A 25,526-nucleotide genomic window follows, 5' to 3' on the forward strand; every position below is an offset into this window, starting at 1 on the left:
CGAGCGAACTCGGAATGACCACCAATGTTTCTAACTAATGAATGCTCCTCCAACCATAGGGATGAATGTATCACAAATCTTGTTTTGAATGTGATAGATCCCACTACTGATCGCATGCAAAGCTGCATTTAGTAGTGCCCAACTCAAATTGCAAAGGACAGCTCTTTTGATAAGGGCTGTCCTCTGTGAAGACAGGACTTCCAGGTTTATGACCAAGGAACTTTCCACATATGCCCAGCCTTCAGCAAGGGAACACTGGGAGGGATCATATTGTATCCCTCCCAGGGAATAATGCAGAAAGAAGCCCATAGTCTTGCTTCTATTATGCAAAGCCATCTATAGATGGTGTTAACTATCAGGAACGATTCACTTTCTGTAGCTTCAAACATATAGGGAACTCAGTCAAACCTCCAAAAATGGCAGTTTTCTGAGTTTTGGCAGCACTTAGCCATTGATACATCTAACTGCATAAAAAGTAAAGTAGCCCACAGCAACTAATCACACATTTGCTTTCATTTTCTAAACTATCCTAGAAAAACAAGGTAGGATCTGGTTTGTTGCCGTAGACAACACTTATTCCACTTTTCTGACCTGGAATTTGAACACACTTCCGCAGCAGGTCAGACCCAGAACACCTTTTTTTTTTAGAAAAGTTTTAATTAAACGTATCACAATAATACGCAACAGATACATTGGAATACAAAGATTCTATACAGAAGAAAAAATCTGCCATAATTTTCATAATCCAATTTTAAAGGTAGTAAGGAGTGAGAGTTACCTCAGAGGTGACGCAGAAAACCCCCTTTCACACCGTGGCTCCAACCCTGTTTTTTCCCGGGTTGGATCCGTTTACACTGCACACAGGTACAGTAGCGCCGGGAGTCTGAGCAGCACCAGCAAAGATTTCAGATCTGTCCCCTGACGTCTCTGGTCCCACCACCCATTCAGTGTCCGCACAATGGGAACCAGGAAGCTCAGCAGCGTCCTGTCACTGTGTGCAGGTATGAGGACCTCCAAATGCTGTAAACGGGAGCCAGGTCAGATGCTCCTTAACCCGGGCACCAACCCTGCAAGCTAGCCAGGGTTGTATTCCCGGTCACTGAACCCGAGTTAACCCTTTTCCACTGAGCCGCAACCCATGTTAACCCAGCAATACCCTGGGTTATAGTGGCAGCGGAAAAGGGGTATTGTTTTCTGCACTTACATATAGAGTACAATTTTTTATAGTTCTTGAGCTGTTAAAAATAAAAATACAGAAAGTTGTGATCCAGTTATGACTGGGTACCAGCTAAAATGGCTGCACAGAGGAGCCCCAGGCTTTTGCTAAAGGGAGAATAAATGTTTTGCTGGTAATAGTGCAGCTTTAATACCACAGGATAATTACACAGGTGCAGTCAAAATGATTACATCTTTATCTTGGAATCAGAGTATCCAACTCAAGGTAAAAATCACACACACAGGATGGATATTAAATGAACGCTACTCTCATATATGTAATCCCCTTTCACTGACATGTGTCGTGAGGTACTTGTATAGGTAGTACTCTGTCACTTTTCTCATGGGTGTGGGCACTATGGGGGTCATTCTGACCCGTTCGCTCGCTGCGTTTTAACGCAGCAGAGCGAACAGGTCCCTGCTGCACATGCGCCGTAGTGCGTCGACGCATGCCAGACGGCAGAAGGCCGCAGCAGGGATGCGATCGCCTCTGCCTGATTGACAGGCAGAGGCGATCGCTAGGCGGAACGGCAGCTTTTGCACGGCGTTTCGTGGGTTTAGTCCGGCCAACGCAGGCCTGCGTTGGCCGGACCGAACGGGGGGGCGGGCCACAGTGGCTGCGTGACGTCATACGCAGCCGCTGCTGGCCGGGCAGTGATGAGTAGCTCCCGGCCAGCACGCTAAAGCTGCTCTGGCCGGGAGCTACTCTTGAAGTGCAAAGGCATCGCCGCTGTGCGATGCCTTTGCACTTCTGCAAGGGGGGCTGGACTGACATGCGGGGCGGGCTAGCCCTGTGCTGGGCGTCCCCCCCCATGTCATGGAAGATCGTAGCTGTGCTAAATTTAGCACAGCTACGATCAACTCTGAATGACCCCCTATGTCAGGGATGGGGAACCTTCGGCCCTCCAGCTGTTGTTGAACTACACATACCAGCATACCTTGCTACAGTTTTGCAATTTGGCCATGCTAAAACTGTTGCAGGGCATGCTGGGATGCGTAGTTCAACAACAGCTGGAGGGCCGAAGGTTCCCCATCCCTGCCCTATGTGTATAAGAGGTCTCTGCAATGCAGATTTACAAGAAAGGGGCCTAATTCAGGGTTGATCGCAAAAGCAAAAAAATTCTAATGGGCAAAACCATGTGCACTGCAGGTGGGGCAGATGTAACATGTGCAGAGAGTTAGATTTGGATGGGTTCTATTGTTTCTGTGCAGGGTAAATTAGGCTGACCATATTATCCCTTTAACCTGGGACACTCCTGAATTACACAGGTTCTGTGGCTGCTTAAAACCAGGTGAAATGCAGGCTTGTAGTCAGCCAGCCACAGAACCTGTGTAATTCAGGAGTGTCCCAGGTTAAAGGGATAATATGGTCAGCCTAGGTAAGTACTGGCTGATTTATTTTTACACAATTTAGATTTCAGTATGAACACACCCCACCCAAATCTAACTCTGCACATGTTACATCTGCCCCACCTGCAGTGCACCTGGTTTTGCCCATTAGAGAAAGATTTTGCTATTGCGATCAACCCTGAATTAGGCTTAAAGTCACAAGATGTAGTGTTGGTACATGTATGTGATTAATGCTGTGCAGCACCAAGAGTTGTTGGAATAAGTTGGACATCAAACTACTGCTTAATTACAACCATTTGAACATTATCCTCACTCCTATACTTCCACTCCAGCACATGGCTTAGGTTGCAGTGAGTAAATAATTATCTCCTCACTCCTCCTGCACTGGTCTAGGTAGAAATTGCAAAGAAACAAACACTCATAGCCCTCATTCCGAGTTGTTCGCTCGCTAGCCGCTTTTCGCAGCAGTACACACGCTAAGCCGCCGCCCTCTGGGAGTGTATCTTAGCTTAGCAGAATTGCGAACGAAGTATTCGCAATATTGCGAAAAGATTTTTCTGTGCAGTTTCTGAGTAGCTCGAGACTTACTCTTCCAGTGCGATCAGTTCAGTGCTTGTCGTTCCTGGTTTGACATCACAAACACACCCAGCGTTCGCCCAGACACTCCCCCGTTTCTTCAGCCACTCCCGCGTTTTTCCCAGAAACTGCAGCGTTTTTTCACACACTCCCATAAAACGTCCAGTTTCCGCCCAGAAACACCCACTTCCTGTCAATCACTCCGATCACCAGAACGAAGAAAAAACCTCGTAATGCCGTGAGTAAAATACCAAACTTCTTAGCAAATTTACTTGGCGCAGTGCGAACATTGCGCATGCGCAATTAGCGGAAAATCGCTGCGATGCGAAGAAAATTACCGAGCGAACAACTCGGAATGAGGGCCCATGTTTTTACCATTAACTCTTCTCTACATCTCACTCAGCTGTCCCAACAGTGACCTCCCTTCATTGGCTGCTGGAGGCTATTGTACATGGAGACTCTCCCCCTCTTTCACCAACCTGTATGGCACCTACAGTCTGGCATGGGTGATTCCCTCACCCTCCCTTCTCCTCAGCTCTAATGACTCTCTCCCACAGCGTACATTAATGGCCGCTCCTTGACCACATCCACTAGTGATTCTTGTCTGTCAGATTTAGCTTCTCTTCAAATTAGGCATTACACCCAATATTTTGTAGGACAACTACTCTTAACTGGAGTCTCTCCCTTATGCTTCCCTTGGGTAAAGCTGCTGTGGATGTCTCCTCTTCGACCCTTTACTTCTCATTTGCATTTGGAAAAGAAGCAGAAGCCGACACCGGCAGTGCCCCATATGACAAGTTAAGTGGTTGCCTTCTTTATGGTATCAGGGATCGGCTGAGAGGAGGAAAGTGGAAAACTTTCAAGGCTGCCTTTTAGAGCTACAGTAAAAGTTGAGCGATAGAGGGGCCTATTTACTAAGCACTGGAGAGAGTTAAAGTGGGGAAAGATAAAGTACCAGCCAATTAGCTAACTGCCATATTACAGGTTGTGCTTGAAAAATGGCAGCTAGGTACTGGTTGGCTGGTACTTAATCTCTCTCCAAGGCTTGTACATGGACCCCAAAGTACCAACTCCAAGGTTTCATACATCTCCCACTATATATCAATAATTTCATGTACAGAGCAATGTATCAGCAATGCATTGAAACAAAACAGACAGGTTCCCTTTTCTTAAACAAATAACTGTTTATTAGTAGATTTATGGAAGCTGAAAGACAAGACGAGCACTTCCAGTATCCACCCAGCGAGATGGGTGATAAGGCACATTGCAAGAGGTTTTACTTAGCTCTGATTTGCGATGTTTGTTGTGAGAATTGCACAGAAAGCAAAGAGAGAAAGGAGGTGGAGACAGCACAGCTGAGCCCACAGAAAGCCAAGCCTGCCTTAAGTTGAGCCTGCTGGGAGGGAATCAGTACAAGATGCTGGGGTCATGGGTACCGCAGTGTTACAGGGTCAGTTCCTTCCATCACCTCACTTTCAGAAACAGGTAAACAATATTATTCTATGATTTGGGATAGCACCGTTTACTGTCACTAGCGCAGGTGCCATGTTAGAGGCACAAGCTAGGCAGCTTGTTCCAGGTTTACAAAAATGTCCAAGGTAAATTTTGGAAAAGATTTTAGTCATCTACCCCAATAGTCCTGATTTCTGCCTTGGAGGCTCATCCGTAAAAGAATCCTGGCTGTGGGACAGCGCTGTGCATCAGCAGAGAAGACGCTCATTACTTTGTGAACACATCTGAGGACTCGGACAGCACTCTTCCGTCTTTGGTCTCAACTGTCTTCACTACAACGCTGCGTTTGGTTCTGGAAGTTTCCAGGGGGGAGGAGCTTACGTTGCTGGAGTAGACATTGTATCCGCCACCGTATCCACTGCTCAATCCGCTGCCAAATCCACTACCGTATCCGCCACTAAATCCGCTTGACAGTCCACCGCTGTAGTTGCTGCTAACTCCTGCAGCAAAGAGGTAAAAATATGAGATCAATGAAAAGGTCTTTAAAATTCTGATAAAAAGCAATAGTGCAGTCTCACTAAGAAACCTCCGACGTGAAGCTACAGACACAAGGCTGTGTTCTAGGTCACTTTCTCAATTTAAATAAAAAAATTACCTGAGTAACCAGTTGTCTTGGTCTGAATGCTAACGTTCTGGATGCCTGATTCCAGCCTGAAAAACAAACACAAGATTACTATAAGGTACATACCTAACCGCTTGCTTATTTATAATGGGTGCACCCATTATTTTTAATACTTACCCTCCAGAGTCCAGCGGCGCAGTAGCAGCGCAGCAGAATAACTGGGAAATTGTGCGGCGCCATTTTCCCGGTGTTTCGCGCATGCGCAGTAGGAAAACTGGGAAAATCGATGCAGCTCCATTTTCCCGGTGATCTGCGCATGCCCAAAAATACAGCGATGCCGGCTACAGAGGGGGCCCAGACGGGAGCCTGCACACAGGCCACCTCCTCTCTAGAAACACCCCTACCCATAGCCTAAACATACAGGGCTCCTATGTTGTAATACAGAACTGCATCACTGCAATACTTTATTCATTATATATATATATATATTTATATGTGTCACAATCCCTTACCTGCTTTCCTCTCCTTCCAACAGTTTCCTGTAGGTGGCGATCTCAATATCCAGAGCCAATTTGACATTCATCAGTTCCTGGTATTCTCTGAGCTGACGCGCCATGTCCTGCTTGGCCTTCTGTAGAGCTGCCTCCAGATCTGCCAATTTGGACCTGGCATCTTTCAATGCTAATTCCCCACGTTCTTCCGCTTCTGCGATCTGTGCTTCAAGGTTTGCACGCTGCAACAATTGATAAGAAAATTACATAGACAGTCCCCATATACAGCCATTCATGTTCTTTCAAAATCCTCTTAAAACAAGAGTTGAAACAAAAGCCTCCTGTTAAAGCCTATAATAACCCTACAACAAGAAATATCAGTAGTATACATATTCTCTGTAAATCGCTGCATAATGTGTGTGCAATATAAATAACATTTAATACATTTGGAAGGTGTTTAGTAAAATTTTAAGTGTTACAAAGTCTGCTGCTCTTGATGGGCCACACAGTGGCACAGTGATTACCATTGTTGTCTTACAGCATTGTGGTCATTGATTTGATCCCACTAGTGCATTATCTGTTTAGACTTTGTATGTTCCCCGAGTGTTTGTATGTTTGTTCCTCCATGTGCTCCGCTTTCCTCCAAAAAACCTATACTGGTAGTATAATTCGCCTCACAAAAAATGAACCCTAGAGTGTGTCTGTGAGGTAGAGACTATAGACTGTACAGTAGGATCCAGAGGCATGGACTGATATGAAAAAAATATTCTCTGTCATGAACTAATGTATAAATATTGATCATGCACAGCTTGTCCAGCCTATGGATGCTGGTGGACAGTTTGTACTCATCGTAGTGTCGTAGTACCTACCTGTGCTTTCAGAGCATCAATCTCAGACTGCAGCCGCGTGATGTATCGGTTCAGCTCACTGATCTCAGTTTTGGTGCTTTTGAGGTCATCACCATGGCGCCCAGCGGAAGCCTGAAGTTCCTGGTACTGTAAATTCAAAATAAAACAAACCAGTTTAATGCATTAGCTAGTATTTATATAGCAGTGCATTTGACATTACTACTCTGCTGCTTCCACCATCATATAATCTGTCTGTGTCTTCCTATTTTGTTCCATTTGCCTCCTCATAACACTGCCATGTCCCATATTACTCACTTAGGAGGAGATGTATAATTTGTCTCCCACTGAGCCGGATGTACTAAGCGGAAAATGCGGTAAACTCCCTGTTTACCGCATTTTCCTGATGTACTAACACCCGGCCGGCAGGTCAGCGCCGCGGCGGGGTACGCCAGCTTTAGCTGGCAACAGTCCATAGAAGCCTATTGGCTTCTCTCCGCGGCGCTGTGTGAGGGATCCGATCGGATCCCTCCCAGCATGCCCTGCGGCCGCCCCCGTCACCCCGCGCATGTGTAGACTGACTCCCGGGCCGAATCCCAGAAGTCAGGCTGCCGCTGCGCATCGCGGAGGTCAGCTCTTATCGGAAGAGCTGTCCTCCGCAATGCTGATCGCATATGTTAGTACATATGCGATCAGCATCGTGGCGCAGGGCGGCGATGTACATTAGTACATCCCGCCCCCTGAGCTGTAACGTATCACATCTTCTGGCCTGGACAGCTCTTCCAATATAGAGCTGTCCAAGCAATGTACAGTAGTCACTTCCGAGTTTCAGAAGAGTCCCCTCTCCGCTGATACTTCAGAAAAGAGCCCATAGGCTACAATAGCCAATACATCTAATGATAACATCAGCTGGAGTACACAAGCTTAAGACAACTACCAATCAATCAGCTCTTAACTGTCATGTTTCAAACACAGCCTGTGACACGCAGTTAGGAGCGGATTGGTTGGTATTTTATCTCTCCACTTTACAACTGTACAAGCATCGTACATCTCCCCCTGTATCTGTAAGTCATCCTATGGGTTTTTGGAATATTCTACCTAAATGGTACCTTGCCATAGCTATATACATCATTGGTTTTGTGAACACATCACATTTGCACCTCAAACTCACCTTCATTTGGTACATGCTCTCTACTTCAACTCTGCTCTTGTTGGCAATATCTTCATACTGAGCCTTGACTTCAGCAATGATGCCATCCAGATCAAGGTTTCGGTTGTTGTCCATAGATAACACAACGGAAGTGTCTGAGATCTGAGATTGCAGCTCACGGAGCTCCTGTATAGACCAAGACATAATGAGAGAGAACATAAATATGGTTGGAAAACCATGACTACTGAACACTTACATTACATACTGAAACCATTCAATATATTTTAGAAACTCATTATTTCCTAGTGTCAGATTGCAAGTAACTTTTAGGAAAAGCAATTTACAGTTTACAGGATAAAGTCCTGCCTGAAGCTGAAATTTAAATGCACTTTCCAAGAAGCATTTTCCATAATAAGAGTTACTTATGTACATATTGGGGTATATGCAATTGTCGGCGAATCGCGGCAATTTTTCGCCCGTTTTTTAATTCAACACAATTCGACCGTCGAATTCCGGCAGGTGGGTGCCGGAATTCAACACATTCAATAAAAAACGGATTAGACAGTCCCGCTGTCGAAAAACGGCCGATTTGACGGATTTTGATTAGTTTTAAAAATGTTTAAAAAACAGGTAAAAACCCGAAAAAATTTTGTGTGGGGTCCCCCCTCCTAAGCATAACCAGCCTCGGGCTCTTCGAGCCGGTCCTGGTTCTAAAAATTCGGGGGGGAAACTGACAGGGGATCCCCCGTATTTTTAAAACCAGCACCGGGCTCTGCGCCTGGTGCTGGTGCAAAAAATACGGGGGACAAAAAGCGTAGGGGTCCCCCGTATTTTTTGTACCAGCACCGGGCTCCCCTAGCTGGACAGATAATGCCACAGCCGGGGGTCACTTTTATACAGCGCCCTGCGGCCGTGGCATTAAATACCCAACTAGTCACCCCTGGCCGGGGTACCCTGGAGGAGTGGGGACCCCTTCAATCAAGGGCCCCCCCCCCCCAGCCACCCAAGGGCCAGGGGTGAAGCCCGAGGCTGTCCCCCCCATCCAAGGGCTGCGGATGGGGGGCTGATAGCCTTGAGTAAAATGAAAGAATATTGTTTTTTCCAGAAGAACTACAATTCCCAGCAAGCCTCCCCCGCAAGCTGGTACTTGGAGAACCACAAGTACCAGCATGCGGGTGGAAAAACGGGCCCGCTGGTACCTGTAGTTCTACTGGAAAAAAAATACCCAAATAAAAACAGGAGACACACCGTGAAAGTAAAAGTTTATTTCATACATGCCGACACATACATACTTACCTATGTTGACCCGCCGACGATCCGGGGTACCTGTGAATAAAATTATACTCACCTGATCCAGTGTCCTGGTCTTTTATTATAATCCACGTACTTGGCAAAAAAACAAACAGCATTAACCCGAACCAGGCGGACTGAAAGGCAGAGACCCCCCGTGACTCCTGTCACAGAAAGGTCCCTTCAGCCAATCAGGAAGCGCCACTTCGTGGCACTCACCTGATTGGCTCTGCGCGTCTGAACTCAGACGCGCATTGCACAGCCCCCTCCATTACTTTCAATGGTGGGAACTTTGCGGTCAGCGGTGAGGTCACACGAAGTGTCGCTTCCTGATTGGCTGAAGGGACCTTCTGTGACAGGAGTCCCGGGGGGTCTCTGCATTCGGTCCGGGTGTTCGTTTTTTTATTTTGACAAGTACGTGGATTATAAAAAAAGATCCGGACTCTGGTTTTTGGCGAGTATAATTTTTTTTGCAGGTACCCCGGATTCTTCACTGACGAGGGGGTCGTGGCCAGTGTCGGAGTGTCAACATAGGTAAGTATGTGTGTCGGCAGGTGTGAAATAAAGTTTTACTCTCACGGTGTGCGTGTCCTGTTTTTATTTGGGTATTTTTTTCCCAGTAGAACTACAGGTACCAGCGGGCCCGCTTTTCTCCCGCATGCTGGTACTTGTGGTTCTCCAAGTACCAGCTTGCGGGGGAGGCTTGCTGGGACTTGTAGTACTACTGGAAAAAACAATATTCTTTAATTTTTCAAAAGGCTATCAGCCCCCCATCCGCAGCCCTTGGATGGGGGGGCACAGCCTCGGGCTTCACCCCTGGCCCTTGGGTGGCTGGGGGGGGGACCCCTTGATTGAAGGGGTCCCCACTCCTCCAGGGTACCCCGGCCAGGGGTGACTAGTTGGGTATTTAATGCCACGGCCGCAGGGCGCTGTATAAAAGTGACCGCCGGCTGTGGCATTATCTGTCCAGCTAGTGGAGCCCGGTGCTGGTGTAAAAAATACGGGGGACCCCTACGCTTTTTGTCCCCAGTATTTTTTGCACCAGGCGCAGAGCCCGGTGCTGGTTTTAAAAATACGGGGGATCCCCTGTCAGTTTTTACCCCGGATTTTTACAACCAGGACCGGCTCGAAGAGCCCAAGGCTGGTTATGCTTTGGAGGGGGACCCCACACATTTTTTTTTTTTTTTCATTTTTTTACCCCATTCCATTAAAAAAAATTATATATATATATATATATATATATATATATATATATATATATATATATATATATATATATATATATATATATATATATATATATATAATATACACACACATTTTTATTTTTTTTAAATATATTAATAATACTTGTGCCTCCTAAAATAGAAAAACCATGTACCTAATCCCTTCTAATATAAATAGATATGCTATTACCAATAAAAAAAACATGTTTTAAATTTTTTTTATTAGATTCCGCCAGCAAAGTGTGGCGGATTGAAAATGACGAATTTACTGTCTAAAAGCACTGTTGTCGAATTTACAATCTTCAATCGAATATACTTTTGTCGAATTGCCGCATTTGTACCATTGCAGAAATGTCGAATTTGACAAATGTCGAATTTCAAAAAGTCGAATTTGGAAACTCCGTTTTTTTGACGAAAAGTACTGAATTGCATTGTCGAATTATTTTTTTTTGGTGAAAATGTCCCGTTTTTCGACATTTTCGGGAATTCGACCGCAATTGCATATACCCCATTGTCTCTAGGGAATAATTTAAAACTCTCATTACACTTCTCATTGGGATTCGGTCAGGATCCTGGCAGTCGAATTACAGACGCCGGAATCCCAACACTACCCAGCATTCCTCACTATCCCAGTGCCGGGATCCCAAACAATGATTCCATGGCCCAATCGAGAGGTAAGCCACAGAGGGTGGGGAAAGGTTTAGGCTGTCTGGGGGGGTTGTGGTTAAGCTGCGGGGGAAGGGGGAATAGGGTTAGGCTGCAGGGAGAGAGGTTAGGCATCCCCGGGGAGAGTTGGCCTGTGGGGGAGGAAGGGTTAGGTTTAGGCTTTGGGGGTAATGTGGTTAAGGTTAGGCACCACTGGGGAAGGTTAAGGTTAGGCTGTAGGGGGGGAGGAAGGGTTAGGTTTAGGCTGCGGGAAAGATGGGTTAGGAGGATTAGGCATCAGGGTTAGCCGACTAAAATACCCAGTGTCTGTATTTTAATCATCGGGATGCTGCTTTCGGAATTTTGACAGCCGGCATCCCAAGTGCCGGGATCCTGATACCAATGCTACTCATTGCGTTCTTTTTTTACTAGATAGGTACAGATAGAGCCATCTTTATCTTGGCCTTTAATAGTATTAACTGAGCCAGGCTAATAAACCATGGTGTGCCTAGGCGCAGGATAGAAGCCAAGATGATCATGGCTCCATCTGTAGGTTGATAGAGAAAATTTACAGACAAGGGAAATATGCCAAAAAGCTAAATGGTAAACTCTACAGGAAAACATACAAACACATCAGTGCATAATTTGCCTCTTTTTAAATTGTGTATTATTTATCGGACAACTATTGCTTACCTCCTCATAAAGATGGCGAAGGAAGTTAATTTCATCTGTCAGTCCCTCCAGTTTTGCCTCCAGCTGCACCTTGTTCATGTATGCCTCATCCACATCCTACAGACAAAGTGCCCAGTGTTAGTATGATGGCACATATACTTTTATGGTCAATACAAAAAAAAAAAAACAAGTGAAGAAAAGTTCCCACCTTCTTAAGCAGAACAAATTCATTCTCCATTTCAGTCCGCCTGTTGATTTCATCTTCGTATCTACAGAAAACATGAAAGCTTTAGAATCTGTAGAGTGACATAAAGTATAAGTACTGTAGGCAGAGTACAGGGGAAGAGAAAGGGAAGCTCTCACTTTAAGATGAAAATGTTCCGCTGCATAAAAGTTGGCAGAACTTTCTCTAATATGAGGTTTCCAGATATGCTGCTCTCTACACCAGCTTCTTAATGTCCATTTATGGTGATATAACTTTTCTAATTTCGTCAAGAGTTGCCTGGTCTTATTGACTTGTTAGTTCCAAGCACAATATGCGCAAATGCAGACAGGAGGATTTGGTAATATTAAGAAGTTATATACTTAGGGCAAATTTTAGACAAATTGGCCCCCAGGGGAAAAAAATCAAAGTGGTGTTGTGATTGTGGCCACCCACTGATAAATAATAAAACATAAAGTGTAAACTATAAACAGACCCTATATGCAGAGCGCAACTTGCAGACTGTTTGGGCTAAATGTAATAACCTGTGAGAAGCAGGATATTGTGCTAATCTGACCAAAATTTTAAAGTGGCAATCATTTATAAGGCAAAACCAACCTGGTTATGCCATGTAAATGATTGCCGCTTTAAAAATCCAGCCAGACCTGCAGGAAATGCCGCAATTCCTGCTTCTCGCAGGCTATTACATTTAGCCCTTTGTCTCTGGTTCCTTATAATACAGACAAACTCTCATCATTAGTGATTTATACTGTCAATTCTACATTATACTCAACACTAAGCATACATTTATAAGAGGCATATGCAATTACCCTTAGTACCCTCTACGCCCTACTCAAACGCATCACCGTAAATGGAGATACAGAAGTATGATGTCATTCCCAGTCTCTTAAGTAAAATGCCCATAATGAGATAAGCTGTTGCAAAACTAATTACTAATGACATTTCTACAATAACATTTTTTAAATCACAGTAGAACCTTGTTCATGCCTTATATGAATGTCTCCTCTTATCTGTGAAACGGGTATGGGACTCAAGGTCAACAGTGGGTAGGTCAACACAAGAAATAGGTCGACATGGCCATTAGGGCAACATCAACAAGGTCAACATGAAAAAAGGTCGAGATGAGTATTTTATGTTTTTTGGGTGTCATTTTCTCCGTCAAGTGACCGGGAATACCAATTAGTGCACCGCGTCCCCTTGGATGGCTCGCTTCGCTCGGCACAGGTTACCGTTCCCAATCGTAGTCCACGTGGATCGTAAAGTATGAAAAAGTCCACACAAAAAAAATAAACGTGAAAAACTCATGTCTACCTTTTTTCGTGTTGACCTTGTTGATGTCGACCTAATGGCCGTGTCAACCTATTTCTAGTGTCAACCTATCCACAGTCGACCAATGGGTGTCGACCTAGAGTCCGGATACCCTGTGAAAAGCAGTATCATCTACTGGGAATTCCACCCTTGAAGTACTGTCAAAAACATGCTGTGTAGGGCAGCCCTGCATCATGAGGCCTTTTTTCCCCAACTACAGAATTTTTTCACCATTCCTTAGAACAGTGTTTCCCAACCTCAGTCCTCAAGGCACACCAACAGTCCATGTTTTAGTGATATCCACGATGGTTAAATCAAAATAACAGGTACTAATTAAGGGCCTAATTCAGCATGGATCCTAGTTGTGCAAAAAAATTGCATATCTATGATCCAGTACTATGACATGCGGGCGGGATGCCCAGCACAGGGCAAGTCCGCCCTGCATGCCGAATCCAGACCCCCCCACACACATGCAAAGCATTGCAGGCCGACAATGCTTTCTCATGTTTAAAGTAGCCTTCTGCCTACGAAGCCTAGCTGCGAAGGCAGGCAGCTAGCCGCCATGTTTCAGTTCGCAGCGGCTGCATGTAACTTTCCTGCCCCGTAAACAGTCCAAACACGCCTGCGTTGTCTGGACTGCGACCCCCAACGCCACCGCCGCACCCCTTAAATGCCACTGTGATGCCCCCTCCCACCCTGCAAACACCTCTGCCTGTCAGCCAGAGGCGTTCGCACATGATTGTGCGCACGCGCAGCGCGGCTTCTGCGCATACTTCACACGCCATCAGCTGCGACATGCTGAATTAGGCCCTAAGTCACTAGTGCTCTAGCATGGTTAGCCTTAAACCTGAACTGTTAGAGTGCCTTTAGGACCGAAGTTGGGAAACACTGCTTTAGAATATAATCACCTTAGAGCAGAGATTCCCAAACTCTGCCATTACAGCCCAAGTTTTAAGGATATACATGCTTGAGCAAGGCTGACTTAAAACCTCAGTGAATTTGATTTGACCATCTGGAATTAAGCATGGATATCCTTAAAACCTAGGCCCTCATTCCGAGTTGTTCGCTCGGAGATTTTCATCGCATCGCAGTGAGAATTCTCTTAGTGCGCATGCGCAATGTTCGCACTGCGACTGCGCCAAGTAACTTTACTATGATGAAAGTAAGTTTACTCACGGCATTTTCATCGCTCCGACGTTCGCATTGTGATTGACAGGAAATGGGTGTTACTGGGCGGATGCACGGCGTTTTAGGGGCGTGTGGCTGGAAACGCTACCGTTTCCGGAAAAAACGCAGGAGTGGCCGGAGAAACGGTGGGAGTGCCTGGGCGAACGCTGGGTGTGTTTATGACGTCAGCCAGGAACGAAAAGCACTGAACTGATCGCACAGGCAGAGTAAGTCTGAAGCTACTCAGAAACTGCTAACTCGTTTGTAATCGCAATATTGCGCGTACGTCGGTCGCAATTTTAAGAAGCTAAGATTCACTCCCAGTAGGCGGCGGCTTAGCGTGTGTAACTCTGCTACATTCGCCTTGCGAGCGAACAACTCGGAATGAGGGCCCTAGTCTGTAGTGGCAGAGTTAAGAAAACTCTGCCTTAGAGCATAGGTTCTCAAACTAGGTCCTTAGACCCCAAACAGTTCTGGTTTTCCAGTTCTTCTCACAGAATTGCAAGTGAAATAATTAGCTTCACATTTGCAGCTTTGAACATATATCAGTAATTTATGAATACACCTGTGCAGCTGCTGGATGACCTGGAAAATATCTGCTGTTTGGGGTCCTAGCTACAGTGCATTAAAATACAAGAAGTATAGAGAGCCATCCAGTAGGTAGATAATGAAAGTTTCATAGTAATATCAAAGGCAGGGGTGGGGAACCTCCGGCCCGCGGGCCTGGTCCGGCCCACCAGCTTGTGCCAGTGAGACACGCTGCCGCTCAGTCCGGCGGCAGCGTGTCTCAGCTGTCAGAGCAGGGAGGAGAGCGCGGCTGTCAGGTGGGAGCGGCGGCGTGTAGTACTTCAAACCAGCCGCCGGTCCGTGAGCCAATCAGAGCTCGCGGACCGGCAGCCAATCAGGAGCCGCGGCTGCCGGTCCGCGAGCTCTGATTGGCTCTCGAACCGGCGGCTGGTTTCAAGTCCTACACGCCGCCGCCCAACATATCCGCGCTCTCCTCCGTGTCCCGCCGAAAGGAGCACGGAGGGGAGAGGGGAGGGCATCTGTATACCTGGCACTGTGAGGGGCATTTGTATACCTGGCACTGTGGGGGGCATTTGTACACCTGGCACTGTGGGGGGCATCTGTATACCTGGCACTGTGGGGGGCATCTGTATACCTGGCACTGTGGGGGGCATCTGTATACCTGGCACTGTGGGGGGCATCTGTATACCTGGCACTGTGGGGGGCATCTGTATACCTGGCACTGTGGGGGGCATCTGTATACCTGGCACTGTGGGGGGCATTTGTATACCTGGCACTGTGGGGGGCATTTGTATACCTGGCACTGTGGAGGGCATTTGTATACCTGGCACTGTGGGGACATCTGTATACCTGGCACTGTGGGGGGCATTTGTATACCTGGCACTGTGAGGGGCATTTGTATACCTGGCACTGTGAGGGGCATCTGTATACCTGGCACTGTGGGGGGCATCTGTATACCTGGCACTGTGGGGGGCATCTGTATACCTGGCACTGTGGGGGGCATCTGTATACCTGGCACTGTGGGGGGCATCTGTATACCTGGCACTGTGGGGGGCATCTGTATACCTGGCACTGTGGGGGGCATTTGTATACCTGGCACTGTGGGGGCAATTGTCAGAAACAGCTTTATCAGAATCAGAATCAGCTTTATTGGCCAGGTATACTTACGTATACTAGGAATTTGTCTTCGGTTTGCTATACAACAGCCAAGTAGGTAACAGGTAAGCAGGTGTGTGTGTGGGGGCGGGGGGAGGCAAGTAAAGTTACACAGATAGGTATACCGTAGGGACACAAGTTAGTTACATGTACGTCTAGTCAGTCAATGTTCAGGAGTTCAGCAGGCGGACAGCTTGGGGAAAGAAACTTGAGGCTTCTGGTGGATCTGGCGGGGACAGCCCTGTAACGCCTGCCTGAAGGAAGCAAGTTAAACATGCTGTGGCTGGGGTGTAGCTGGTCTTTTACTATGTGGATCTGGCACCGCACTATTGGGGGCATATGTGTAGCACGTCCCATTTTAACTGGCCACACCCATTTTTTTTGGCGCGTGCGTGCCTCCGGCGCGCACACACAGTACCTCTAAGGGGCAGACCTACTGGGGGGCAGGGTAATTTTTGAAGTTGAGAATTTTTGTATGGCCCCCGAAGGATTTTATAAATATCCAAATGGCCCTCGGTAGAAAAAAGGTTCCCCAACCCTGATCTAAGGAATAAGGAAGTGGAAGAAGTTACACGTGAGTGGAAATCCATGATCAGTCAGCATGCACATAGCAGATGTAGCTACAAAATGGCTGCCTTCACAGTAAATAGTTAACCTGTAAATATGAAGTAAACCTGGCGTGGACTCACTTGTTTTTGAAGTCCTCTACCAGACCCTGCATGTTTCCCAGCTCTGATTCCAGGCGCATTTTCTCTTGACCCAGAGTGTCCAGCTGCCGACGCAAGTTCTGGATGTATGCCTCAAACATGCCATCCATGTTGCTGCGAGTGGTCTTCTGGTTCTGGAGGAGGTTCCACTTGGTTTCCAACATCTTGTTCTGTTGTTCCAAGAAACGTACCTACAATAGGGGATAAGAAGTGCTTACATTAACAGATGCTATAATATTTCCATATTATCTCAGCTTACTTCGTTATGGAGACATATACTCAAGATTAAAGCTACTAAGAACATGAGCTAATTTCCAATACTCCAAATCTGGCCACACCAGTAAGATCACTTGTATGGCCAAATCTGAAATATCCAGTATTTTGCCAACATCCTCTTACAAGACACCATCAGCATGGTCCGTGTACATTGTCAGATACAGCCACTATCTGACCTCATTTACCATTCATTCCCATAAATATGTAATTTCAGTGCTGACATAAAACAGCCAAACCTTAAAGGAATTTGGGGACTATGGTGTATTCATGAAGCAGTGAAAAGAGGGTGTGGTATGTTAGATAGAATAGACTTAGGTCGACAGTGTCTAGGTTGACCACTATTGGTTGATAGTAAGTAGGTCAACATGGTTCCTAGGTCGACAGGGACTTTAGGTCGACATGAAAAAAGGTTGACATGAGTTTTAAAAAAAATGTTGGTGTCGTTTTCTTCGTAGCATGACTGGGAACCCCAATTAGTGCACCGTGTCCCCTTGCGTGGCTTGCCATGTTTTGGGCAGGTTACCGTTCCCAATTGTAGTCCACGTGGATCGTAAAGTATGAAAAAGTTCAAAAAATGGGAAGAAGATTGAAAAACTCATGTCGGCCTTTTGTCATGTCGCCCTAGAAACCATGTCGACCTACTTACTGTCAACCAATAGTGGTTGACCTAGACAGTGTCGACTTAAGTACCAATCAGCTTTGAAGGAAGCCTTTATCAAGTACATTCTATAAAATATAAGGGAGATGCTGATTGGTTGCCATGGGTAACTTCTCCACTTGTCCGTTTCTCCATTCTTCCCTGCTTCATGAATAGACCCCTATGTACTAAGCCTTGGAGAAAGATAAAGTACCAACCAACCAGCTCTTAACTGTAATTTTTCAAACACAGATTGTAACATAGCAGTTAGTAGCTGATTGACTGGTACTTTATCTCTCTGCACTTTATCACTGTCCAAGGCAAGTAAATAGACCCCTATTTCATGTATGATCCGTTAATTTTGTAAAGTGGGGAGTCAGAGTTATGCACCTGTAAAGTGGGGAGTCAGAGTTATGCACCTGTAAAGTGGGGAGTCAGAGTTATGTACCATACTGGAGGGGGTTTGCATTTACAACCACCCCAATTATCTCACATTAGTGCATTAGTAGAGGACTTTGTTTAGGGACTTAAATAATTCCACTGTTACACAAACCGTAGTTTTACATGTAAAGAATTGTATGCAGAAACCCTTTTGTGGGCTGTACCAAACCTAGTTTCAGGTTAAATAGAATTTTATACAATCGTAACAATAGATGCTGTTAATCACAGGCTGTATATACAGCCACTAAATGCCCTGTCATACTGGATTTCAGTGCCCAGTATCGTACTGGCACTAAGGTAATCTCTGAGCTGGTTTGCGGAACACAAAGAAGAATAACCTATTTTGTATTAATAACCTGTTGTATTAAAGGGAAATTAGCACCTGTTTTTATTCACTTTATTGTTCTACAAATGTTCCTTGTAGTGTCAAAGCAAAAAAAATATTATTCCATAGCTGCAGCAGAAAAGTGCCCCACCTAGTGGTCAGATAATCATGGAATATGCTAGAAATCCTTATTGGCATTGCCAGGCAGTATCTTTTGGGCACATCACTCACAGACATGGATGTACTTCTGTATCTCTCAATGCTCTAGCTTTCAGTGGTAGCACTGGCAATGGAGTAAGTGATGGCAGCCCAGGGTGTAATTATGAGGTGTCCCTGACTTTCCTGGCAGAATCATAATATAAACAATGGATTGTTCTGTGAGAAAGACATTTATTCACAGAAATACATGCACAGTTCTGTTCTTAAAGGACCATTAACCCCAAACTACATAAAAGAGGTACAATGAATATTCGCACGCACACAATACACTTTAAGATAAACGTGTGATTGTGATTGAGTTATCTTTCTACATACACAAGACTATCTGTCCCGAAACCCGATTAAAAGGCATTGCAGCCAGCCTGATACAGCTGATAACAGAGAACAATAGCTTTCACCCTGCTGCACAATTAGCAAATGATAATACAATGTACAGATGTCTCATGTTCTGTCAGGTATGGAAACTTTTACACATATTTGTTTTATTGGTCTTATCGTGCAATGCAACTTGTGTTTTCTGTTTAAAGGGGGGTACACACGGAGAGATCCGTGCTTAAAATCTAATAGGCCCTACACACTGGCCGATTTTTTGAAAGATATGAACGAGAACTCGTTCATATCTTTCAGTGTGGAGACTCCAGCGATGAACGATGCGCGGCCCCGCGCTCGTTCATCGCTGGTCTCCCGTCGGCTGTGCATGCAGGCCAATATGGACGATCTCGTCCATATTTGCCTGCACTTCAATGCAGCCGCGTGACGGGGGGAGTGAAGAAACTTCACTCCCCCCGTCACTGCCCCCCCCGCCGCCGGGTCGCTCGTCGGCCCGTATCCGCCGTCGGGCAGCTCGGCGGCGGGTCGGCCAGTGTGTAGGGCCCTTACGCAATCTTGCTAGATTGCTTAGATTTTAAGCACGGATCTGCCGTGTGTATGCCCTCCAGCGATAGCGATGCGCGGTCCCGCGCATCGCTATCGCCGGTGCTAGATTGAGCTGCATGCAGGCTCAATCTAGCGGGTCGCTCACTTCACCGTTGTGTGAAGTGAGCGGCCCCCCGTCGGCTTTCCCCCTCGCTCAGCACATCGCGCTGTGCTGAGCGGGGTGAGAGATGTGTGCTGAGCGGTCTGTGTTAAGATCGCTCAGCACACATCTCTCCCGTGAGTACCCCCCTTTACAGTATTTAAGTAGCACCATCAGTACTTTATGTGTTCACTATTGTCACTGCATTTTACTCCTGTGACTTTTATAAATGCAAAAGATGATCATATTGAAGTAGGAGCCGCAAGGCATAGTGCCAGGTTTGTTTGACTTGTGACATTTCGCTCTGGAATGGGTTTGTGTACTTTGTGACAGACTACTCTGTGTGCACATGATAATGAGCTGGGCAAAGCAAAGGTGCAGGCAGCTTTCATTGCCCTATAAGGTAATGTCTACAGGTAAGTATTCACCCGACGTGCCCCTCCCTTCTAGAACAGATAGGGAGAGAGTCCACGAGAGTCAGATAAGATCTGATAGCTGGGTGTAGTAACAAAGGATTATGTGGCAGCTGCCAGACTCAATTTAGTATTAGTTCTGCCATGGTACAAATCCTATATCAACATAAGAAACCATATGACAGAGAAAATTATGTATGACATATTAAAACGTTAGCGGTTAGCGGTTAATGCAAATAAATTATGGAAGATTATGTGTAATGGCTGAATAGTGTTAACATGCATTTGTTTTCATACTTTAACCCTTTAGTCTCATACCTAAAATATCAAGAACATCTACAGGCCTGCAGTGAAAACAATCAGTAAAGTCTGGTTCACAGATATAACAAAGAGGGGAACACAGCATACATGTATCCAGAATAGACCGAAAGAGGACTCTGCCCAGTGGCTTCATTTCAATTTTAAATACAATCAAAACCTCTGCTTGCTTTTCCGTCACGTGCAGCCGAGCAGTATTCGGCCACATAGTTACTGAGTATGACTGCGCAGAATTATTGGTTAATGGTGCTGCCCCTTTAACAGAGTAGTGGAGGAGCTCCACACTCTGATTGGTGAAAGACTGGAACTATCTGCCAATCAGAGTGCAGGATCCTGTCAATGGCCTGTACAGCGCGTCAATAGAATGCGAGGAACCGCAGAAAGGTATTTTATATGGGTTACTCCATCGGATCTGGGGTCTGATTCTTATACAAATAGAGGGGTCTGTGTTTCAATGCAACCAGACTATAATTATTACTATTATTAACACAGGGATTAGGAAGGGGTAGGGGTTGCTCTGCTAAACTGACCCCAACATGAACAGTAGTAAGTAACCCTGTTAAATGTGTAATCTTGATTTGCTCTATAGTACTACAGCACTTGTTTGGTTCTTTATAAACCAATGGTGATGATACAGAAATTAACCTGTGATTACCATGAAAAAAAACAGTTAGCAATGTATTAACATTGTAAGTGAGACCTGGAGCAAGGAGTGGTTAGACTGGCAGATCCTGCCTGTCCGGGACAGTCAGTCTGTGATGAATTAATTATCTTGTGGGTGGAATGGATAATCAGAGAATGTACGGAGATTTAAAACTGAAATAAATATCTGGAGGTGGTATGATAAATGAATTTACAGCAGGTGTGTATTACAGTTATGGTATGTTACCTGATTATACAGTGCTGATGAATGACTTGCCATATGTAAAACAGAATATTAATGTACAGTATATAATAATTTGTCACAACAGTATAACAGCCATGGCTTGTATAAAGTTACATGCACTACAGCCCTGTACTGTGTTTTAAACAAAACATTTTATTATTTCTAGATATTTCAGAAAGAACTGAAACTTTGCAAATGGCTACATTATAATACTGACAAGTACAGTACAGCTTCTCATTGTGCAAGTTACTAAAAGCCAGCAGCAGGTAAAGCAGCTGTTACCCTGTCTCCCGCACAGGTCACCAATGGAGATTATTTACCATGTTATAACAATAAAATATTCATGACAAGTAAGAAATAAAGTACAGCGACAAACAACTGCACTGCAATAAGAGTATTATTAGTATTAATAAGTAAAGTAAACAAGCGTTTCATGGTACATTAACCCTTTTACTGCCAGTGGGGGCTGAAATTCAGCCCATTGCTTTGGCAGGCAGACTTCTCAGGCAGCCAGATTAAAAAGATTCCTTGGAGAGAGGTGGGAGTCTAATGCTGTCTGGTGGGGAGGTCAATGGCCACCAGGAAGTCTGGAATGTGGCCCAGGAGTGGAAGGGGTGTGTCTGTGGCTCTGGAAAGTATTTTATCCAGAACAGCTTACACTGATTCACTATAAAGTTTGGAAATTATGAATGATAAAGCATATGGAAACAGTTTAACATTCTGCTGACTGCTGAGGTTCCATAAGAGGTACTGAATTAGGAATGATGGGGACATGGGGGACGTAGGATATCTTAGGAACGGCTGTGCAGGTATAACACTGGAAGGTAAAAGCAGTGTGGGTGTTGGTTGGTACAGAATTATATCCCTGGGGGTTATAGGGTGTGTGCCATTGGCTAAGAGTGTACCTGCCTGGTGCTGATAGGGTGTGGGGGTAAGTGGGTACCTGCCAGTTGCCGATAGGGTGTGTGCCAGGGGGTAAGAGAGTACCTGCCAGTTGCTGTTAGGGTGTGTGCCAGGGGTTACGAGGGTACCTGCAACTTGCTGATAGGGTGTGTCAGGGGTTAAGAGGGTACATGCCAATTCCTGATAGGGTGTGTGCCAGGGGGTGAGAGGGTACCTGCCACTTGCTGAAGACTCACCTTGTCAATGAAAGTAGCGAACTTGTTATTGAGGGTCTTGATCTGCTCCTTCTCCTGCGTGCGGACTTGCTGGATGTTGGGGTCGATCTCCAGGTTCAGGGGGGCCAGCAGACTCTGGTTGACGCTGACGGAGGTGATCCCTGCAGAGCCCACACCTGCTGACCCCAGCCCACCATAGCCGGTCCTGTAGCCACTGCCGAACCTGGAGCCACCGCTTCCACCATAGCTGGAGCCCAGGCTGAAGGACGCGGAGCTGGCTCTGCTGACACCCGGGGCTCCGCTGTAAGAGTAGCTGCTGAAGCCGCCGGAGCGCGGGGCCGCGGAGCTAGTGGTGCGGTAAGTGACTTTGCTCATCTTGATGGACATGGTGGCGGCTGCGGGCGGAGCACTGGGAGTAAGAGGATGAATAGGAGAACTGTACGAGCGCAGGACAGACTGGGCGGTCGGGACAGGGAGCGGCTCCCTTTATATGCTAAGGGAAGGGGCAGGGGGGGCAGCAGTCACCACGCACCTGAGTGGCTGGGCACTGAGAGGCGGGACTGCCACCTGCAGCCAGCAGCACGTTGCCTCTGTCCGACACTAGGGGGGGCACCTGCGGCCGGGAGGGGCAGAGTCTCCGGCGGCGGCGGCTTTCTGCAGCGCCTTCAGAGTTAATAATTAGTGCAATGAGGGAGAGGAGGGGAGTGCTGCTCTGCCAAGGAATGCGCCCCCTGCCCAACCCCAAATAATAACAGCTCAGTGCAATGCAGGATGAGACTGTCCCGTCTGAGTATGAGAGAGAAGGCAGGGAGAGCTGGGAGCGGCAATTGTTAGCACATTCATAGTACTTTATTGCAATGAGCATTAATTGTGCGGCCTAGATCACATCATTATTATTTTATTGGGCTATAACGAGTGGACGTTTAACTGTTCTACAGTATTTCAGCATATGGTATCTGGCTGCTGTCTTACTGGAGCAATGTTTGTCTTGGACTATTCATAGTACAACAGGTCTCTAGAGTAAGGATAAGCATTTGCATTGGATCATTTTATTATTCTATATTGTTTAATAAGTTTACTTGATGTGCCTATTCCTGTGCTTATACCCCCATGCTTCACTTTATGTGCACTGGAGTGACCCTCTACACTGGGCATATATGCGCCACCTACAGTACCATGCACTTCCTCTGTACAAACCATCAAATTATGCTTTGTGTTCTGTAACTTCTTAGTAACAAACTTCTGATTGGGCTCCAAACATGTAGCATCCAAGACTAATGCTGGCCATACACTAGCACGACATCGCATACGAATGTACGATTTAGAAGCGTAGTATGATGCATTGTGTGCACATCATACGTGTTTTGCGTATGATTGCAATGCGCGGCCCCGTGCTTCGAATGTCGCATCCTCAGATCATATGTGCAGCCCATATTGTCCGTCGTAATCGTATGCACATTGGCCCTCATTCCGAGTTGTTCGCTCGCTAGCCGCTTTTCGCAGCAGTGCACACGCTAAGCCGCCGCCCTCTGGGAGTGAATCTTAGCTTAGCAGAATTGCGAATGAAGTATTCGCAATATTGCGAAAAGATTTTTCTTTGCAGTTTCTGAGTAGCTCCAGACTTACTCTTCCAGTGCGATCAGTTCAGTGCTTGTCGTTCCTGGTTTGACGTCACAAACACCCAGCGTTCGCCCAGACACTCCCCCTGTTTCTCCAGCCACTCCCGCGTTTTTCCCAGAAACGGCAGCGTTTTTTCACACACTCCCATAAAACGCCCAGTTTCCGCCCAGAAACACCCACTTCCTGTCAATCACACTACGATCACCAGAACGAAGAAAAAACCTCGTAATGCCGTGAGTAAAATACCAAACTTCTTAGCAAATTTACTTGGCGCAGCCGCAGTGCGAACATTGCGCATGCGCAGTTAGCGGAAAATTGCACCGATGCGAAGGAAAAGAACGAGCGAACAACTCGGAATGAGGGCCCTCGTACCTTGTTTTGTGCACATACAATGCATTGTATATGATCAGCATCATTTTTGAGTGGCATTCCCTTCCAGGTGATCACTGCTTATTGTGAGGCACACAATCGACTGATAGATTGTATGCTTCATCGTATGCACATTAAACGCCAAATCGTGAGCCAGGGGCCCCCGGGGTAGTTGAAGGTAAATCTTATAAGCAATCGGATGGGATGCTGGTCGTTCTAATGTATGGGCAAGGTCCCCATTTCTCTCTGCTGACAGATCTTGCATGTTTTACCATTGCGCATGATCTGTAGTCACTACAGACGCTTCAGAGTGGCATCTCCACTAGCGGTAGCGGCTGAGCAGCTGGTAATGTGTATACTACATGTAGTCATAATGTAGCTACGACCGTACCAATGGAATTGCGAGCTATGCAGAGTTGTGCATATGTACAAATACGCCTAATTTTTGGACTAATCTTTTTTTCACCAAGGTATAGGGCTGGTGTAAGTGCTCCGTGATGAAGATGATGATGGCTATGAAGCTAAGCATATGAATATGGGCAGTGCGGTCTCATTATTTATTAACAGTTTCTTGTATAGTGCAGCAGATTTCGTTTCGCTTTGCAATTGGACACAATGATAAACAAAACTGGGTAATAACAGACAGACATAGACGTAGGAAGGCCCTGCTCGCAAGCTTACAATCTATAGGATGCAGACAAACAGTAGCAGTTGATCTATCATTCCTGGAGATAAATTATATATCAGGTGCTAAAAAGGGGAAGGGGTCACAGACAAACAGCAGACAGAGAGGGGGGTGCTTCCCCCCCTGGTAGCCACCCAGCACACTAAAAAATTACCTGTAATCATACCTGAACCTATCTGGTAATAGAACTGGGTATCCCCCCAGTGCACTACAGGTACTTTTTTTTCGTATCCCCTCTCTGCTGTTTGTCTGTGACCCCTCCCCCTTTCTGGGAGCAGTATTTGGAAGGCATGCTGTTCCTTGTAGTGCTAATGGGAGATCCTGGGGGTGGCTCCCGGGTAAGTTAGCTCTCTGTCTGGATGTGTTTTAGTATGAGCCTTTATCATGAGGCCTGACTGTAGACAAATCACATGTCCCTATGTGGGCACTGCTATTATGTAGTGTTAGGACTGCTGATATCGGAGAAGCCTTGGTGCAGCTCAGCAGCTAAACATGTCTTTGCAAACACGTGAGACCAATTCTCTGAAGTTCTATTACCAGATAGGTTCATGTATGGTTACAGGTAATTTTTTAGTGTGCTGG

At 46.1% G+C, this 25,526-nt stretch overlaps 1 protein-coding gene across 1 annotated transcript; it reads right to left on the minus strand.

Annotated features, from left to right (window-relative positions):
• Positions 1-4,305: 4,305 nt before the first annotated feature.
• Positions 4,306-22,737, minus strand: LOC135006995 (keratin, type II cytoskeletal 8). Its single transcript, XM_063952077.1, has 9 exons — positions 22,292-22,737; positions 16,605-16,813; positions 11,743-11,803; positions 11,556-11,651; positions 7,723-7,887; positions 6,576-6,701; positions 5,728-5,948; positions 5,249-5,304; positions 4,306-5,093 (listed from the first exon to the last, which is right to left on the minus strand). The coding sequence occupies exons 1-9, from the start codon at positions 22,655-22,657 to the stop codon at positions 4,861-4,863; spliced, it is 1,533 nt and encodes a 510-aa protein (XP_063808147.1). The 5' UTR covers positions 22,658-22,737; the 3' UTR covers positions 4,306-4,860.
• Positions 22,738-25,526: the final 2,789 nt, after the last annotated feature.

This window comes from Pseudophryne corroboree, chromosome 2, assembly GCF_028390025.1.
Source record: "Pseudophryne corroboree isolate aPseCor3 chromosome 2, aPseCor3.hap2, whole genome shotgun sequence".
NCBI classification, from domain to species: domain Eukaryota; kingdom Metazoa; phylum Chordata; class Amphibia; order Anura; family Myobatrachidae; genus Pseudophryne; species Pseudophryne corroboree.

Excerpts from the sequence above, each read along its gene's own strand:
- LOC135006995 (XM_063952077.1), bottom strand. The coding sequence starts at position 22,657 with ATGTCCATCAAGATGAGCAAAGTCACTTACCGCACCACTAGCTCCGCG. Across the intron at positions 11,652-11,742 it reads AATTTGTTCTGCTTAAGAAG|GATGTGGATGAGGCATACAT; the intron begins GTGGGAACTTTT and ends CTTTGTCTGTAG. Across the intron at positions 5,094-5,248 it reads CAAGACAACTGGTTACTCAG|GAGTTAGCAGCAACTACAGC; the intron begins GTAATTTTTTTA and ends TCTTTGCTGCAG.